The 18,181-nt window shown below is 44.5% G+C and overlaps 1 protein-coding gene and 1 long non-coding RNA gene across 4 annotated transcripts; one reads left to right on the top strand and one right to left on the bottom strand.

Moving 5' to 3' along the window:
• Positions 1-1,755: 1,755 nt before the first annotated feature.
• On the bottom strand, positions 1,756-16,641 carry GABRP (gamma-aminobutyric acid type A receptor subunit pi). The gene is made up of 9 exons (XM_062629237.1): positions 15,941-16,641; positions 14,483-14,580; positions 12,025-12,092; positions 9,838-10,055; positions 8,871-8,953; positions 6,440-6,577; positions 5,071-5,223; positions 4,378-4,571; positions 1,756-3,794 (listed from the first exon to the last, which is right to left on the bottom strand). Exons 1-9 carry the CDS (start codon positions 15,994-15,996, stop codon positions 3,492-3,494), a joined length of 1,311 nt encoding a protein of 436 aa, XP_062485221.1. The 5' UTR covers positions 15,997-16,641; the 3' UTR covers positions 1,756-3,491.
• LOC134169021 (uncharacterized) lies at positions 8,300-11,537 on the top strand. 3 transcript variants are annotated; one of them, XR_009966725.1, is made up of 4 exons: positions 8,300-8,456; positions 8,681-8,816; positions 10,340-10,474; positions 11,414-11,537. It is a non-coding gene; the product is annotated as an uncharacterized LOC134169021 (long non-coding RNA). The 3 variants fall into 3 exon arrangements; XR_009966726.1 differs by lacking the exon at positions 8,681-8,816; XR_009966724.1 differs by lacking the exon at positions 8,300-8,456 and having other exon boundaries at positions 8,545-8,816.
• Positions 16,642-18,181: the final 1,540 nt, after the last annotated feature.

Here is an 18,181-nt window from a genome sequence, read left to right as displayed (position 1 = left end):
AGATTCCAGAAGCTGCACCTTTAGGAAGTACACATAAGACAGCAGACCAAATCATCACTCAAGCAGAATTTGCTCAAAAAGCAGGTCGGTCTTTTCCTCCGTAGATTCGCATTTTGCCAGGAGCACAAACAAACTGGGGTCATGGTGGAATAGCGAACACTGGGGTAGTTCTGTCCTGCGGCTCACACAGATTTGTGGTGCCAAGTTCCTCAGAGCTATAGGGCAGATGTCAGTGGCAGGCAAAAGAGCTCCCACCTCAGGAGCCATCAGCCTGGCGGCTCTTTCAGAGGTTGGGCTGCTACTCAGAACCCATCCTGTTCCCTGTAGAGACTGTGCAAGGCTTAGCCCTTAAGCAACAGAGCTGTGTTCAGTGCTTGCCTGTGACTTTGTTCTCACTTGCGGTTTGTGTTACATACTGGTCCGTTGTGGGAAATGCTTATTTTCAGTTGGTGTCTGCCAACATTTTAGGGCTTGTCTTTGCACACCAGCGATGTGGAAACTGCTCTGCACTCTACACCTATGGGGATATGAAAGTCTAATCTTGAATTCAGCGCTGTTTCTAGCTTGTGTTAGACAACACCTGAGATGGGAAAGACTTGAGATTGTGCAGTGCATCATCCTCCTTGCTCTGAATAACACATCTGGGCTCACAACGCTCATCTGTCACTACCCTCCTCCTGCATCCCACATGGGATGACAGCAACACCGGTAACAACCCCAGGCTGCTCCAGGACATCAGTGCAGCTGACTTGCTTCACTCTAGGATATATTAGCAAATGTTAATTTTGCCTCCCCTGCCATGCCTGATGCACCTGCAGCAGGACAGAGCCTAGGTGCCTTCCTTTGTCTCTTACTCTCTATATCTGGTCTTTACTGAGCATCAGTTTGACCACTGAGATGGCCTCAGGACCAGTTTGTGTGCATCCCAACTGATGTTGGAGTAAATATCTTGTGTTGCAGCAGGACTATATATGGAGACAGTCATGTGTGAGGTGTATTGAAGTCCATCAGTGAGAGAAAATTGCATGTAGGAGCAAATCATAGAATCACAGAATAGTTAGGGTTGGAAAGGACCTCAAGATCATCCAGTTCCAACCCCCCTGCCATGGGCAGGGACACCTCACACTAAACCATCTCACCCAAGGCTCTGTCCAACCTGGCCTTGAACACTGCCAGGGATGGAGCATTCACAACTTCCCTGGGCAACCCATTCCAGTGCCTCACCACCCTTACAGGAAAGAACTTCCTCCTTATATCCAATTTAAACTTCCCCTGTGTAAGTTTTAACCCATTCTGAAGTCCATATTTTCTAGTTTTTGAGAGTTTCTCAAGTAAGATGTTTCCCTTGGTCAAGCCAGCAGCTCTTTAAGAATATTCTCACAAGGCATTCAAAAAAACCCCTCCTTCTCCTACTACCTTCTGTCCCTCCCCTCCTTCCTTCTTGAAGTAACCAAAATCAGCAAGAAATGAGAACAGACAGAGCTGACGCTTTTCAAGACAACATCCTGTTTGCTAGACTGGATCAATAAAAATCATTTTGCTACACAGAGGTGTAACTTAAAATATGTCCTGAGCAACTTCAGAGCAGAAAGTTGTAAGGGAAGCAGCATCTGATGACAGCAGGCCTTGAGAGTGGCAGTCTACTATAACATACAAAGAAATTCCTGTTAACAGTATTTGGCAGCTGGTGTAGAACACATTAGGACATTTTAGTTGGGTTTTAAAGACAGAAATTGATACAGAAAGAGGTAATGATTTTGGTTTTGTTTTTAATAGAGGATCTGTCTAGGGGTTTGAGTTCATATCACACACATTCACTTGATTACATTTTATGGGATGGGCTTTAAATGCCAGTACATACAAGACAATGTTTCATTATTGGAGTTTGTGTTTATTCACTTGCCATTGTCAGTCTGCTCCCCTTTGACTTCTTGTGCTGCTCTTTGTAAAAGCTGTGATTTATGAATATGTGGTTTAGATCCGTCACAATAGAGTGTGGAGAAGTGGTTCAATAAAAAGTTATTAAAGCAAAAAATCCATAGTTTCATGTGCTCTTCCCAGCTTCTGTAGGAACCTCTAGTAAGAGGCTCTTACCCTAAGCAAACAACTGTGTGCATGATACTGTAACATAAGCTACCTGCTCAGTCAGAACTCCTGCTGAATGGTGGCTACTGCAGGCAATGACAGGTTTCCCTAATAGGACTGTAAGAATTCACCCTCAAAGTTATGAAGGCTGCATAGACCAAAAGGAGGGGAAGAGGGGGAAATCTGCCATAGAATGTCCATTTTAAAGTTGGGAAATAAAGACCACCAGCAGCCCTAAATGGCATTTGGTTTTCAAATATGTGTGCATGCCCCGTACTTATTTTTAAAACAAAGCTCTCAGTCCTGCTAATCGCAGGATAACCAAACCTGACCAGCAGTTCCCAGAGCCCAGCTGGATTTCTGCAGAAGCCTGACACTGTTTCAGCCTAAAATAGCGAGTGAAAGGCTGATTTAGATCATTGTAGTTCAGCCCGATACAGATTTTCACCTAGTAGCACTGCTGACTTGCCACAGCTGCACAGCCACATAAAGGAGGGGACGACATACTGGCCACTCTTGCATATGGCTAGCAAGGAGCAAGAGCTGCTTCTGGCACTGGAAGCTGAAGGAGGCACTCTGCAGGATGAGAAAGAATTTGTGAGGAAGACACAAGGATTTGTGGTAGAATCTGTTCAACTGCACGACAACAGTGCAAGAGATGTGTTACAGAACAGTCGCTGCTTCTATTTTGTGTTCCTGAATCTCTGAAAAAATGCAGCTCTACAAACAAAACCACCCTCTGTATCTCAGGAATGGATAAGTTCAGCAAGTGACGGTCACCTCAAGGAGTCAAACAGGTGTTGAAAACAATGAGGCATACCACTGCGCCGATGCCAGCCACACCAAACCCCCTGATCTGGCACTACATTACCCCAGGACAAGGAAGCACAGTGCATGGAGCCTGCGCAGGGCACACTACTGCTGCCTTTGGTCCCCTTGAACAGAAGAGCTATTGAGACTGCAATCACAGTTGCTCTGTTGTCTCTGGCAAACAAAGAATAACAGCTATAATCCTACATCCTCTTGGAGAGCTAAACTACAAGGTTCCATCCTGCCTCAGAGTACACAAAGATAATTTTGCCACCTATAGTGTTGTGCGGCCTGCCTCATGCAGTCCTGCACACCCATCTTCAGCCAGGTGAGAGGCTGGATGCTGGAATGAAGAGCAGGTATGAGCAGAAGAGCCCAATACAGCCACTCAGCTGAACAAGCAGTTGTCCAGTGTCAACATTGCTAATGCTGAAGCACCAAGGCTTTGCACCTTGCATACCTCATACTCTTCTGTACCTCAGGAAGCACAACACAGCAGTTTGTGCACATTGGATTCACTGAGGGTAGATACCAGCTTAGATACCTGGCAAGATTCCTCTCCTACTGAAGTAGGAGAATAAAGCCACTAATTTCTACTAAAAATATAGGTAGTAAGCCCAATAAAACACATTGGCCAGCATGAAGAACAAAGGGAAAAGCAATTTGGAGTAGTGGTCTACATTGCTGGGGTTCTGAATTGTGAAATAACCAATAATCCTGTGCAGTTTGTTTCTCAAGACACGTTTGATTTTCTCATGAGTTTTCATGGTCAAGTCATTGCAGTTAACATTATCACTGGAAATCTCAATGCTTGTAAAGCTGATTTTCCGTCTGTAGCTGGTGAGGATGTTAGCAATGTTGACCTCTGCCATGTCTTTAGTGAGTTCATTTGAAGGCCCCTAGGAAGAAAGAGTATGCAGTTAGTTTTAGGACTTGTCTTCTCCTGCAGAGAAGTGCTTTAATCAAAAAGGAGACCATACAGGTAAAGATAAAACCACAGCTTCATATGGGTTCATCCCAACATTCAGAGGTGCCTTTCAGCTGCTGCCTATTTTTAGGAGTGTCTGAAGTCCCAGAGATGCCTGTGTTTCCACCATGGTATTTCTAGAGGTATTTTTGAGATCTCTGAACAAGTCTCACTCTATGTCACTAAGCACCCCAACATCCATCTCCTACAAGACATCCATCTCTTCACGTCTGTGCAGTAACTTAATGGCTGGGGAACTCAGCATCAAGGTGGGAAACCCCTTTTTCCTCTGACAGGATTTGGACCCTTGACCACTGGACTATAGCCATACTACTTGATTTCTCACGATGAAGCAGAGCACTTTGAAAAATTCATTCTCATACCCCCACCCCCAGAACACTGTGGGACTGATGTTTGGTACTGTCTTCTGGGAAGGGAGGAAGAAGGGTTAATGGAAGAGTAATCTTAGAAAGATCCAAGATAACTGGGCTTATTTAAGGTAGATCAAGCTTTACCTCTTGAGGTGTTTTAGCTGCACACTTTTGTGATGAGCTGTAGTGAGCCACTGCATATTCCACAAGGGCACCAAAGATGAAGCTGAAGCAGATGCCGAGGTAAACATCAATGGCCTTAATGAAACAGTTGGTTTTTGAAAGTGAACTTCGTGACCCAATCATCAGAGTTGTCATGGAAAGCACCGTTGTTACTCCTTGGAAAGCAGAAAAGGAGAGATCTTTTGGGGTCACTTTGGAAAAGGCTTGGCCTATCCTTCTTCAAATGTTTTCACTCTCTATTGCTTGCCCGATAGAGCACATCACTTACCAAATCCAAATCATCCATCAGTTTAAAAGCTTTTGTAGTGCTAGCTACTAGCTCCACTCAGTCTCTTCCTGCCTTTGACACCTTGGCTCCAATGTGCATTTGGCTCTTATTTTTCTTGCTTTCAGAAAAAAAATCCTCCCCTCCCTGCCCAAAGCACATCCCAAATAACATGTGCTCTACTTCCTGCTGTGCATCTGCTGGGAGCCTCAGCCATACCCAGCTCTGCAGGTGGGCAAATGTGCTGGCCACAGCACATCCTCCATACTGCTAACCCAGCTCTACCGCAAGTAAAAGAGAGAGTGAACAGACCGTTTATCACTGAGAAGAAAACAACCATCTACCCAGCCCTCAGAGGCTCCCTTGCCCGCCCTTGGGCAGTAACTCACCAATGCAAGTCCTTGCAGGCACTGAATCTAATGTGATCCAAAAAGAAACCCAGGACAACATGACGAGCAGAGTGGAGGGCACATAGGTCTCCAAAATGAAGTAAAGGACATTTCTCCTCAGCTCAAACTGCAGGATCAGTCGTGGGTAACTCCCTGTTCATGAAAGGAAGAAACTCTGAACATGAGGTCCCAAGGACACTTGGACTGATGCTGGGATAGCCTAGCACCAGCCTTCAGCTGATGTACATCAGCAGAGCTGCACTGAAATCAGGGGAGATGCATTTCTTACACAGCTTGACTTCTTGCCTCAGAAGTTTTACTTATCTAACATACCCTAGACAAGAGGACACATGCACACAGCATTGTTTGGCAAGAGACATCTAAAACAATGTGTGGCTTGCAAGGGGGCTCCTGAACTTAATCCACAGTGGAAACATTTTGTACCAGTGTCTTAACTCAGAGGAGAGGATGGATGATGTTTTTATCTGCTCTTATACTCAGCACAACACATTTTCTCCACTGTGGAGGGACATTGCAAAGTTCAGTCTTATCTGGTGGCTGAGAAATAACACAAGATTTTTATCTCCATTCCAACAGGCTCTGGCTTACATCCAATAGCATCCAATACCTTATCATCAGAGGGAATTAGACTCCTGCATGCATTATTTGTTATCTTTGATACCCATGTCTCTTTGTGCTCAAAAAAAATCAGTCACTTGTTTAAACTCCATTTTTCAGCTGGGTTACTGGTATTTTCAGGAGATATTTCTGCTCTTGAAACAATAGTTCCCTTTGAAACATAGAAACAAACCCTGTGTTGTCTGTGGGCTGTGTACACTACAGTAAACAACAAAACATTTATGTTTAGAACCTGGTCATTCTGAGGAAGTCTTGCCCCTATTCATAGTGGCTGTGATTGGAGAGAAGAGTATTTACACTGATAATGAAAAAGACATTGAATTCTGATGTACAAAGGGATCTTATTTCATCAGGGCAGAATTGTAATTTACAAGCGAAAGTATATTTTAACAGTTACTTTTACTCCCAGTTACTGTGAACATGGATCTCTGCACACCTGGTAGGAGGGGACAGGTTTTTTTGGTGGATAAGGAAAGAAGTGGAGATAAAAGAAGATAATTCCAAATCTATCAAGTGAATATAGTATATCAAAATCCCCATCTTTCCATGGACTTCCATCTTACGCAACATCCTGATTGCAACTAATTGGATTTCAGCATGTTTCTGCCCATCTCTTTTTGTGAGATTAAGATTTGCTAAAGACTTCACATGTTCAAGCCCAGAGAAGGGAAGGGAGCTGTGAGGAGAAATACCTGAGAGCTTTTCTTGCTTTTCTCTTTCACTGATATACCTGTTTCCTGCTGGGTCTTTGAGACGAGGGTGTAGTAACGTTCCACCGTGTACTGAGAGAGACGCAACTTTTCTATGCCATGGACAGAATCGTTTCCTCTCAGCCACGTGAAGATGACGTCGTTTTCATCATATCCCCCTGAGGAGAACATAAAGACCCATATTACTGTGATTTAGCCAGAAAAAGCCCAGCTACTGCCCTGCCCTGTCCCCTGAGTGAGAACAGAAACACAATCCAGGCTGGACAAAGACCCTGTTGACTGTGTTGGACCATGGGTAGAGGTTGGCTGTTCTTTCATTGCTGTACTTTCAATCTGCGGGTTCAGACACTGGGAATGATGCATAACATGCAAGGCAACAGAGAACCTATTTCAGTTGTTTACATGGGGTATTTGTATTTTAAAGTATTTTAGCATTTTAGAAAATAACACATTCCTGTCATCCACAGTTTGGTAACATGCAGTAGGATAGATAATACATGCAGTGATAACCCCTTGAATATAGTCTCCTCAGTCAGGAGAGGAGGAGAAACCCAGTGGTAAGAAAACAGAGGATACAGATCCCCCTGAGCTCCTTACCAACTGGCAAGGGCACATTTCACTGAACTATCTATTCAAATGCTTAAAAATAGCAGAAGAGGCATTTTCAGGTAGTTAAGAGTTTGGAGCTGAGGCTGCTGTGTGGTTCTGAACCAGGCTCAATGCCTCGGTATGCACTGCCCACGAGACTTCTTCATGAAGGCAGCTTTTCTACAAACCATTCCTCCTATCCCTAAAAGCTGTAAGTTCCAGAAGGCAAATAAATGCATCTGACATTTAGGTAAGGCTGAATTCCTGCCTCAAAATGGAGGGCACACGCGATCAACAATTGAAGCAGTTATCAGTAAACTCCATATATGCCAGCTAAATAATCGTCTCCAGGAATGTAAGTGATGGCATTATGTGACCTCAGGTTGGACTGAGGAATAAGGCTTGTATGGAGTCACCAGCCTGCCATTCGCTTCAAAAATATCACTTCATTTAGGGTCTCACCAATTGGATTCTTTTATTAAGTGCTCTGCTTTGAGAAGATGAGCAGGGATGCTTGGATTCTGATAATAACCTCTTTGGCCTGGTAGAAGGAATAAGATGCAGTTGCAGCTCTGTTTTTATCTAATTGTGTTTTCTTATTAGATAAAATTATCAGCGCTTGAGTGTGATGAACTCCTAAATGAGGTGTCCAGGGTATGAATCCCAGTGTAGAATCCTCAGCATGTGACTTTGGAAAGTTTCTAAGCAGTTTTATACATTGTGGTTACTCAGGAAAATTTTATAATAAATGATAGATCGTTGTTAATTCATCTGGTGTGTGTTTAAATAGCATTATTTCTGGGCACTTATCCTAATGAAATCTCCAGTGGGCAATGTGCATGTAATTTCATTGGAATTATACCACAACTGAGCATGATGTAGGACCCAATCACTTTTCAAACAGTCACAAACATGTCGTGCTTTAGCAGAAGAGGCCAATCATTGTTTTTTCAGGAACTATTCTTTGTAATAAAGTTAACTATGGTGAACTAATAGGATTTTAATGTGAAAGTAATATGTGCTTCCCTATGTGCTTCGTGCTGCAACCCCAGAAGTTAAAATCTGGCCTTTTCACTACTGAGATTTTTGTGACATGAAGTGGGAGATGGTTGCTTGCTTGTTCCGGAGCTGTACAGATATGGAAAAGCAGCACTACTCTTGCTGAGCTCCTGGCTACAAGCCCTGGAGTGGCCCAGCTTGTCCTGGAGTCCTTCCCAGCAAGCTTTCCTGAGAATTAACTTTTAATTTAATGGAGAGCAGAACTCACTAATTATTCCTTTTTTTTTTTTTTTTTTAAGGCTTCCAAGGCTGAGACTCCTTGTGTTTAACCAGAGTCCCATCACCTGGGTTGCTGCAGCAGGCAGGCTTCAGGGAGAAGCACATACCATGACGTTGGGCTTGCCTTAGTTTCTGTTCATGCGTTGGAGAGTTTGTTCAACTCATATTCTGGTAAGAGCCACCCTTCACACTGTGTTGTTGCAGTGGAGGTTTGGGAAAGGCAAAGATGGTGCCTTGCTGTACTCTGTCCCGCGCACTTACCTCACCAGTTAGTTTTGAAGAAGCTGTTTGGGCAAAATGGACCAAATTTGGCAGATGCTCTGTTGTTACTTCATCCTTTCTGTTGAACAGAATTGAGCTATCTACACTTTAATATCTTTTTATATAAATTGCAGTGACAGGAATCCTCGGAACTCTGGATTACACCACAGATGAAGAACGATGAAGCAAAGTTGTTTTCTTTCGGACATTAATGTTTGCGGGAATAAGAGTCTACTCCAGAAAGCCACTGGGATCAATCCATATACTCAAGTTGCATAGTGACATATGAATAAATGAATGATTTTTCTAGAATGCTACACTTACAGCTTTCTAGCTGCAGTCTGCAGGTCTGCGTGTCCATGGGGTATTTTGACAGGTCCATGTTACAAGCAACAGTTGTAGTAATCCTGTAGGAAAAGAAGGAACTCTGAAAGTTGCAATAAAACCATGTAATGAAATAGCTGGTTTTTATAGCAATATAGACCACAAAGACTCTGCTCTGGTTTTAAATGCCCTGTCATTTAGATAATTTTGACCTATGTAATGAGTGGATTGATATAGTCCGGGAGAACCCTCCATAGGATGATGTGTTCTCTGCAGCCCACTGGTGAAAATGTAACCAAAGGAGGAATTTTGCTTTGCTATGGTGGGAGATTTAGTGTAGATTTATGTGTTTTCCAGTGCTAGTTTGCATCTCATAATAAGTCACCACTTGTTACCTGAGGCACAGTAAATGACTGCACACATACTCTGGCCTGCTTGAACATGGGTTGTAAATGAGTTTTACTTTGCAGTTAAGGTAACTGGGACACAGTTACCATGAGCTGAGAAGACATAACACTGCATGATTTCCTAACACAATTACAGAACACAGCTCTGCAGTATATTTACAAGTACACTTTCTGCTAAAAAGAAGAAATCATGGCTACATGGACTGGGTAAAGAGTTTCCCACTGCCTGTTAAACTTTCACTGTTATGATACCCTCCTTCCATTCCTGTCCTGCCTCCATCTGATTTGACTGGACTTCTTTAGGGTAACACCTCAACATGTGAGCTTTGTGAGCAGGCACTGTGCTCAGGACACAGCACGTACCATGGTGGGGAATCCTGAGCCTTGACTGGCATTTCCACGTGGCCCAAAGAGGGGGTAACAGATCAGAAGAGTATTTTCACAGTTGGGTTGTTGATCCCAAGCTCATTACCGGAGATAGCTGGTATCTGCTTCTGTCCAGTGTAATTCTAGAAATCTATCCTGACCGAGCAGCAGCAGCAAAGCAAAGGTGGCTTTACCTTAAGGCATACAAGATAGTGCCATTAGAGAACAATCTTATGAGGCGGTTCCCCACGGTGACATCGTGCAGGAAGGACTTTTTGGACTCCACAATGTAGGTGTCTGGTACCCAGAGCAATTCCACCAGCCGAGCATCCAACGTGAAGCTCTTGTTGCCGTGAAAGACCAAGCGGGGGTCTGTCCAGCGCTGCCGCAGATAGATGGTAGCTGTGTAATCCTGTGATTACAGAGAGGAAAAGCTGTGAGGATGCATGTCCAGCACATCTGCATGGTGCCTCTGTGTGTGACAAGTGGCAGAGCACAAATTTAACCTATCCAAGCTCAGCTTCAAATACATGCAGTAAATCTGATTGGTGGGTTTTCATCATAGTTTTATTTCCTGTATCACATTTCTCACATACTTACACTCTAAGGTGTAGCGTTTGAGATCTAAAGATCATACTCATATACTTTTTCTAATGAGCTGTTATTGTAACTGATATTTTGGTGTCCATTTTGCAGGTAAGAAAATAGATGGGAAGTGGACACATTCAGCAAGTCATTGACATTAATAATCACTTGTTGTCTAGAGCTGGAAGATTACACACATACTATAAATGTGATCATGAAAGACATCAGCACTTTGGGGAACAAAAGGTAAGCAAATCCAATGTGTTATTTCACTGAGGTCTTAACAAGCCCAAGCAAATAACCCCCCCAGATTTGTAGCATCTTTTTTAATTGGAGTTTTGTATCTAAGGATTAACTTGAGGTCAGTCTGCCAAAACCTACATGCAGTGACTGGAGCATTTTTACAGTGCCCTGTCATGAAAGAATAATCACAGTACTTGGCTCTAAAGAGAATTCTTTACTGAGCTGCTGGACAGACCCATGGCATTGATGCCCTATTTCACTTCCTTCCTTGTTGACAAAGTAAATGCAGCCAGTTAATGCCTTTTATTTTCGAAACATCTTGTCACAGGCAGACTGATGCTGGCGATGGTGCTAACAGTGTGAGGTCACTATGTTTCACCACAGATAATGCTGCCAGTCTGTGGAGGATGAAGCAGTCCTGTTTAATTTGATCTGTTATTTGTAAAATGCTGTAAGAGAAAAGGTCTGAGTAAATACCTGGTATCAGCTTTAGCTCTTGCAACTTTTAAAACTTTACTGCCTGTGACAGAGGAAAAACCATGTCAAATAACGCACTGTTATGGCTGCCAGTACAGTGAATTCTAACAGTGACTCAAGTGAAGACTCTTGGTTGATTTTCCAGCTTTTATTGAGGCACAGAGTAAGCTTCTGTAGAGTTTTCCATGCGGCAAGAGCAATTTAGATGGACCATTGAGAACAAAAGCTCCAGAACAGGAGCTGCTTTACAAGGCCCTTTACTCAGGTTAGAGGTATGTGAATAATTGATTCTGCTGGTTCCCCCCATCCCCAAAATGAACAATATTTTATTTAGTGAACTTGTTTAATTTGCTGGGGGAGAGGATAAGAAACAAGCCAGTAGTGTTCATGAAAGTGCTGGTATTAAGTTTTGACATTGTTCCTGATTGAACTTTTATGTGAAACTATTTACTGCATTTACCTAAGTTGCCCATAGTTTTGGTGAACCCGAAACAGGAGTTTTCAGCAATCAGTATTTGAAATCCAGCTGTTACCAGAAGTGGAAGAAATCACACTCAGCACTGCTGGGAAAATGTTTTCTGTATATTGGAAACTGTGTTTTTTTTTTCTCTTGGGATCACCAGACCTTTGAGCTCAGCATGTGTCACAGCTCAAGACCTCATTTCTCCTCCCTGAGAAGAAACCCTGTCTGTGTCTTCAGTCAGCAGGAGCACATCCAACAGAGGCCTACCCTGCACAGAGAGCTTCTACACAGAGGAAAGGTAAAGGACACAAAATGTCCCACAGGAGTGACTTTTGCAGTTTCTAAGAGGCCCAGTTTCCAGGAGGTGCTGAGGTTTTGCCCAGTAGGACCTTTGAAGCCATCTATATTTACTTAGAAGCCCACATTACTTTGTTACCTTTGCAGTCTGCAGCCATAAATGAGCTGTGTCCTCATCACACTTCTGAAAGTGATCAACAGACACAGAAAAGCAAAGCAGCTTGAATATGACAGTTTCTGGGCTGAGCACACAGGAATATATGACAAGTTTCTTGGGCAGATACTACTCTTATAGAATAAGATTTCTTTCACTTACCATGTCACTCTCAGATATACTGGAAATACTTGCAATGTCCAGACTCATTGCAACTTGAACAGGCTCTCCTGTGGAGGGAAAGAAAAGCTAAAGCAGAGTGCAAGGCACAATGAAACCACCCAGGGTTGTGTGCAGCATGGCACCCCTCCAGCATCACATGCTATCCCTAACACTGCAGAAGCCCATAGAGGCACAGCTCCAAAGCATTAGACTCACAAATGACATTGTGATCCAAAATGAAGTTGTCTCTGTTGGGGAGCTGGAGTCCTGTGTTTGGTGATGGGAGCAGAGAACAAATACCCACGAGCACCAGCTGGAAGGAGCAGCAGTTCCAGAGCACTGAAAGGCCACTTTAGATAAGCATTAGCCACAGGGCAGTCAGCCAGGGCCAGTCCGTCCCTTGTCACCCAGCCACAAAACCCACACAGTGGCAAGAACGGTCAACGGTGCTGTTTGTCACACAGGGCTCTGGAAGACCTCACAACCACGCAGTGATCACAGCCCTGTTTCTCAGAGGGGGAACACAAACAAGCAGAGAAAGTCAGTGATTCCCGAGGCCATGCACCGGGTTAAAGCGCAGAAATGCAGCAGCCTCTGTCTCTTTTTGGTTGCTGTATTAACAGGTCTATTTGAAAGCAAGTTTTCAGCGCTCAGCCCGAGCCCCGGTAGTTCCCTGTTCCATCGCCAACCGGTAAAACCCACCACAGGAGGGCAGCTCCTGCCCAGGAATTGCCGGCGCTGGGGAGAGCTCTCCGGATCCTGCCGCAGAGCAGCCGGGCTGTGCCCAGCGCGGCTGTCACAGCAGCAGGACAAAGCCTTTCCCTTGGGCTCTCTCGGGTTTGTCTAATCCCGGCTGAAGTCGGGGCGCTGAGTAGGAATGGCGCTTTCTAAGACATCCCTCGCTGCCGAGGTGGCACCACGGCAAGGCCCTCCCTCGTGGGACGTGCTGAAACTCCTTTTCATAATCTGAATAGCATTTAGAAAGCCCAAAGGATGCAACTTCTAAATCTGCTTCCAGGTAGTTTTGTGGGGCTTTTGTTTGTGTTTGTTTTTTTTTTTTTTTAATTTATTTTTAATTTTTAATCAAACTACTTAAAAATCCAAAATGTAATTTCATTTCCAGATGGTGGGTATTTTTTACAGGAGCTGTCGTCCATGTCTTCCATCTTAAGAGAGTCAAAATGGTTTGTGTTGGAAGGGACCTTAAAGCTCATCCAGTTCTAACCCCCTGCCATGGGCAGGGACACCTTCCACTGGAGCAGCTTGCTCCAAGCCCCTGTGCCCAACCTGGCCTTGTTTTCAGATATTTAGATATTCACACTTGAAGCCCACTCAAATTAATGACCGGGCTAGATCTATGAGGACTCAGGGTCTCTGGAGGAGGTCAAACCAGAGTCCTGACTACTGTTTAGCATTTATAGTACTGGTAGGTGTAGGCTGGTGTAGATGCAAGTTAACCGCTGTTATGCAGTTCAGAAGCATCTGTATAGTGATGTGACATGATCTGGAGGAGCTTTTCCATCCTGCATGTGATCAGACGTTCTAGGCAAAACAAGATGGCAAATTCTGTATTGTCCCCAGTCAGAAAACGGAAGAAGCTCAAAGCTGCCAGTAGCAGAAGTCTACAGTCTGCCAGTCTGCAGGAAGTACAATGGGAAACATCCAAGTCCTGGTGAAAGCACATGGGGAAGTTTTCTATTGAGTGGAATTTCATTAATGGGTTCTGGCAAAAAAGTAAAATTAAGTAAAAAAAAAATTGTAACTGTTCTTTAAACTTTAATCAGTACTTGTCAGGTGCCGAGCATCATTCTGAGAAACTCCTTCCTCGCAGCATTTACCTGGAGAGTGGCTAACCTGACACCCAAAGTGGAATAGCCTCATGTAAGCTCCTCAGGTTAGCTTCAGGTAAGCTCCTATATAGCTGACTGTCCTTCAGGTGCTCCCTACAGTTTTATGAGGGTTTAAAGCAGGTTTACTTTGTGTCTCAGTGTGAAGTAAAATCATGTGTCAAGAGTCAGTATTTCTGGCAAGGAGAATTGCTTTACTCCTCTATTGCCACAATCCACTAAATGCATACATTCGCTAAGTATATCCACAAGATACACATGAACCAGAATAAAGCAGAAAATCACAAGGGTCAGACTATAAACAAAAGCATATACAGTTAGAGCTGAATTTAGCTACTTGTCAGGTCTTTCACAGAAGTACTGAGGCTTATCAATTCCCTGTTCTTAACCTCATAGATGGGGACATACTCATGTCCCACACATGCATGCACAATCTCTTCAGCACATCAGTGGATGTGCAGAGAGGAGGGCATCCCTGGCTACTGGCTGGCTTAAAACTAACATGATCTTTTAAACTGGGGCATCCTAAAGAAAGCTGAATGCACACTCTCCCCTCCACACAAGCCTTACAGACTGTTCTTCAATTGGTCAAATGCACAGCGCCAACGTACCACCAAAGTAGGGCCGGAGGTACTTGTTGTATCCGGTGGTGAGGTTCTCAAATCCAGGGAGGGATGCTGTGTCGGACGTGTGGCCCACGGAGCACCTCCTGGGGACACAAATACGTAGTTACGTGTGCTGGGCATGCCAGGCACATCTGGTGTGCAGCTGCAGCTGTGTTACCAGCTTGTGCTCCAGCAGCCAAACAAACCGCATACAATGTTTATTAAAAGGAAGTCGATCACTGAAATCACAAGCACTTGTGCTCATTGCTTGCCTTGGCTGAAAAGCCAGCATTCTGAAGAGGTGGAAAATGGCAAGTTTCCTCAGCTGACAGGTACAGGTTTGCACACGTGGTAGCTTAAGGATGTTCTTAAGATGCCCCAGACAAATCAAGCAAGGTCTATATATAACAGGTCTTAATAATAACCCACAATCTCTCCCTCCCCTCATGCAGTCTGTGTAAGGAAAATGCATTTCTTTTTCCTGTCTGCTTTTGAGAACCTGAGACAAAAGTTACAGACCAACAGCTCCTCCTCCCTCATCACTAGTCCCCTAAAGAAGCTTTCATCCTCATGTTAGTGTCTGGCAGAGTGCCTGCAGCTACTCTCAGGGGTAAAACCTCCGAGTACACCAGAAGAGGAAAGGTAGAGCTTCACAGACACCAGCAAAGCTTTGTGAGCTGAAGGGCTGAGCCACCGCAGCTGTTGTGCATACAGAGGGTTCAGCTCTCACTGACCCTGTCAAAATTCACGTTGTGTGGATGGACAATGGTGCTGTTACCTGGCATTAGGAGGTTGATGGATCTGTACAGGCAGCTCGAGGGTTGGGGGGGGGACTGCAAAAGGTAAGTTCTCTGCTGCAGTGTCCCTCTGGGGCATGTGCTCACTTGGTGAAAATAAGTGAATGGTTAAGAGTTTGCTGTTGCTTTGTGAAGGGCCAAAGGAGGTGGAAGGCAGTGTCTGTGCCTCTCCCCAGCACCTCAGCACCATGGGGCTGTAAGAACTTAGCTGTGCAGTTATTCAAAGCTTTGATGATTTGTGTCTTCTGTTCCATTTCAAGTTGGGTTATTAGTCCTGGGAGCTTTGCTGTGAGTTTTAGACCAAAAAGGCCCTTACAGCAGAACTGAACCGGTTTGTGCACAGCATAAACATAAACCATTGCAGAAATTTAGGACTTATCGTTCCAGGGATGGCAGTAACACAGCTGGGAGCCCTGTGGGAGACACTTCCAGCCCAAACTGCAAGCTGCTGTGGTCCTGAGCAGGAAACGGGGGTTGCACTGTTAATGCGTCTGTTGTGTTTTGGGGGCCTATGCAGGTTGCTCTCTTCTACACCACATCCATTACAGCACTCAGCTTTCTTTGGATGGGTTGGATAATTGGAACCATGGTTTGCTTTTGACCCACATTACTTATGTGAGCTATAATTCAGCTGTTCCCTGTGAAACAAAACAAACACCCTGCTTACCTTTGGGTTGGAAGGAAAAGATACAGACTGAAGAAGCAGAAATATCTGCAGAACATCTCCAGAGGTTATTTCTGTATTTGCTGGGCTTCTCTGTAAAGCTGAAAGGAAAAGCAAAGTTTAGTGATTTAAGGAAGACTATTTTAAGGGAAGGGCACAGGGAAAAGAAGCCCTGCAGAGCCAGCACCATGTGTGATGTTTGACATTCCCAATACAGTGGCTCCTGCCCTTTCTTCTAGCCTGTGTCACTGCTCCCTTAATACTTTTCACATGAAAGACACTAGTGACAGCTCCAGGTCTGAAGCCACTGACAAGGTCACCACATTTTAGCTGCCATTTTGTGGCAGCTTTTCTTCTTTCTGCACGGGATGGTGGTTAGCTGATGTTGGGAATGGGAAGGGACTTGTTAAAGAAAAAAGGGTTCAGACAATTCCCAGGTGCCTTTAGACTCTAAAGCCAAGTGGAATCCTGCCCATGTATGACAGATCCATCATCTTTTAGTGCAGGGCTTCACAAATCTGCACAGAAATGCTGCAGCCCTGCACCCCATTAGCTTGTACCTGGGATAACCCATGCTATGAACAGTGATGTTGGCCAGGCACTCGGCATGCAGAACTGGATGAAATCATTCCACTTAAAATGGGTTTCGTTGACTTTTCTGGGAGTGGAACCAAATCTTGGCTTCTGGCCTAAGACTCCAGGGGCTTATGCTGTCCATGGAGCAGGCACCACGGCAGCAGCTCTTTGCTGTGCACTACACTGCACTACACTTCAGATTCAGAGCCTTCTCCATCACACACACTGGTTAGGACCTCAACTTCAACCCTGGTTGTTCCACAGCAACCCAAAAAGCAGGAATGTTCTGCTCAGGTTAGTTTCTTCCTGGCAGCTCACTGCAGTCCAGAGGCCACTCTGCCTTCTCCACTAGTTGTATGGATCTGGTGCTGTGCCATGGGGCAGCAGGGCGTCAGGCCAGGAGAACATCTTTGAGCATGCAGAGCCACTAAAAGCATCTGAACATTCAAGCATCACAAATTCAGGGAATCCCACTGGAGAAAGGCTGTTGTTCAAAACCAGATACACTCTAATATGTGTCCAATATCTGAATTCCTAACAAGGCTTTGCACTTCTAGTCCTTCCTCTGGATATGATGTTCAGATGTTTCCAGTGCCGAGTGCTCCTCACTATAATGTGATCATGCAGGGATAGAGAGGGGATCATCTAGTTGCCCAGAACAATGTCAGACCACAGTTCTGATGGGAAAGAAGAAGGATTAGTCCAGGTAGTTTAAAGCAGAACTTGGAGGAAGAAAAGACGAGTTTACAAATGGGCATTTAGTTCAAGTCTGAGGATTCATGAAGAGCTGAGGAACCCCTTTTTCACACAGGGACTGGCATTGCTAGAATCATGGTGCATGAGTTTTATTCTACCTGATCCTAGTTGCTAAGCCCTTCTTTTGAAAAAATAAAAGCAAGCCAAATTCTGTTTATTCTGACTAGTGGTTGGAGAGCTTGAGTAGTAAAAAGCCCTCCTGGGACCCTGTTGCCTTGTCAGGTAACTGAAGAGAAAAAAGCACACTGCAGCATGTGCTACCATTACCTAGTGAAGACAGCTGGAGCAAACCAACTCAGGTAAATACAGAGCTGCTGCCACAGGCAGTGAGCTGCACAGCCTCCATTCCTCTGCAACTCTGCTAATTCTTAGCAAAAGAAGGAAAATCTCATTCTCCTCCTTCAGAGGATGGCTGTGAAGATAATAAATACATCAGAGACTGAAACAGTGACAGGGGGAATCTGCAAGTACCCAAGAGAGCTAGAAACAAGGCATACCAAAGCACTCATGGGCAAGAAAAGGGGGTATCAGTGCACAGAGCTGAGTGTATCCAGAGCATCCCTTTACTATGCAGTGTGTCAGTTAATACAGTTCAGTTCTGCTTTTAGAGTGCAGGAGTTTCGACCAGTTCTGTTATACAGCACACTGGGAAGAAATGGTTACAAGATTGTGTGTTTATGTTTCTCCATCCAGATTTTAGTTTACTTTCATAGAAACAAAGTAAGAACCTTAAGCACTGTTCAATCTGGACATTTTCTGTGGTCACGGAAGCACGGTGCAGACAATGCCAGCACAGCAGTGGTCATGAAGGCAGCACCAGTACAGCTAGGGGAGAGACTGCATCCAGTGCCAAAGTTACATAAAAATCATCCATTATGTAGACACGGAGAGAATGAAAACCAGGAGGATACA

Source organism: Pezoporus occidentalis, unplaced genomic scaffold (assembly GCF_034315485.1).
Source record: "Pezoporus occidentalis ecotype Australia unplaced genomic scaffold, CSIRO_AGI_Poc_V1 ctg33, whole genome shotgun sequence".
NCBI lineage: Eukaryota > Metazoa > Chordata > Aves > Psittaciformes > Psittacidae > Pezoporus > Pezoporus occidentalis.
This window is presented reverse-complemented; position numbering and strand designations above follow the sequence as displayed.

Excerpts from the sequence above, each read along its gene's own strand:
- GABRP (XM_062629237.1), bottom strand. The coding sequence starts at position 15,996 with ATGTTCTGCAGATATTTCTGCTTCTTCAGTCTGTATCTTTTCCTTCCA. Across the intron at positions 8,954-9,837 it reads ACTATCTTGTATGCCTTAAG|GATTACTACAACTGTTGCTT; the intron begins GTAAAGCCACCT and ends CTTTTCCTACAG. Across the intron at positions 6,578-8,870 it reads CAGACTGCAGCTAGAAAGCT|GGGGATATGATGAAAACGAC; the intron begins GTAAGTGTAGCA and ends TGTTCTCCTCAG.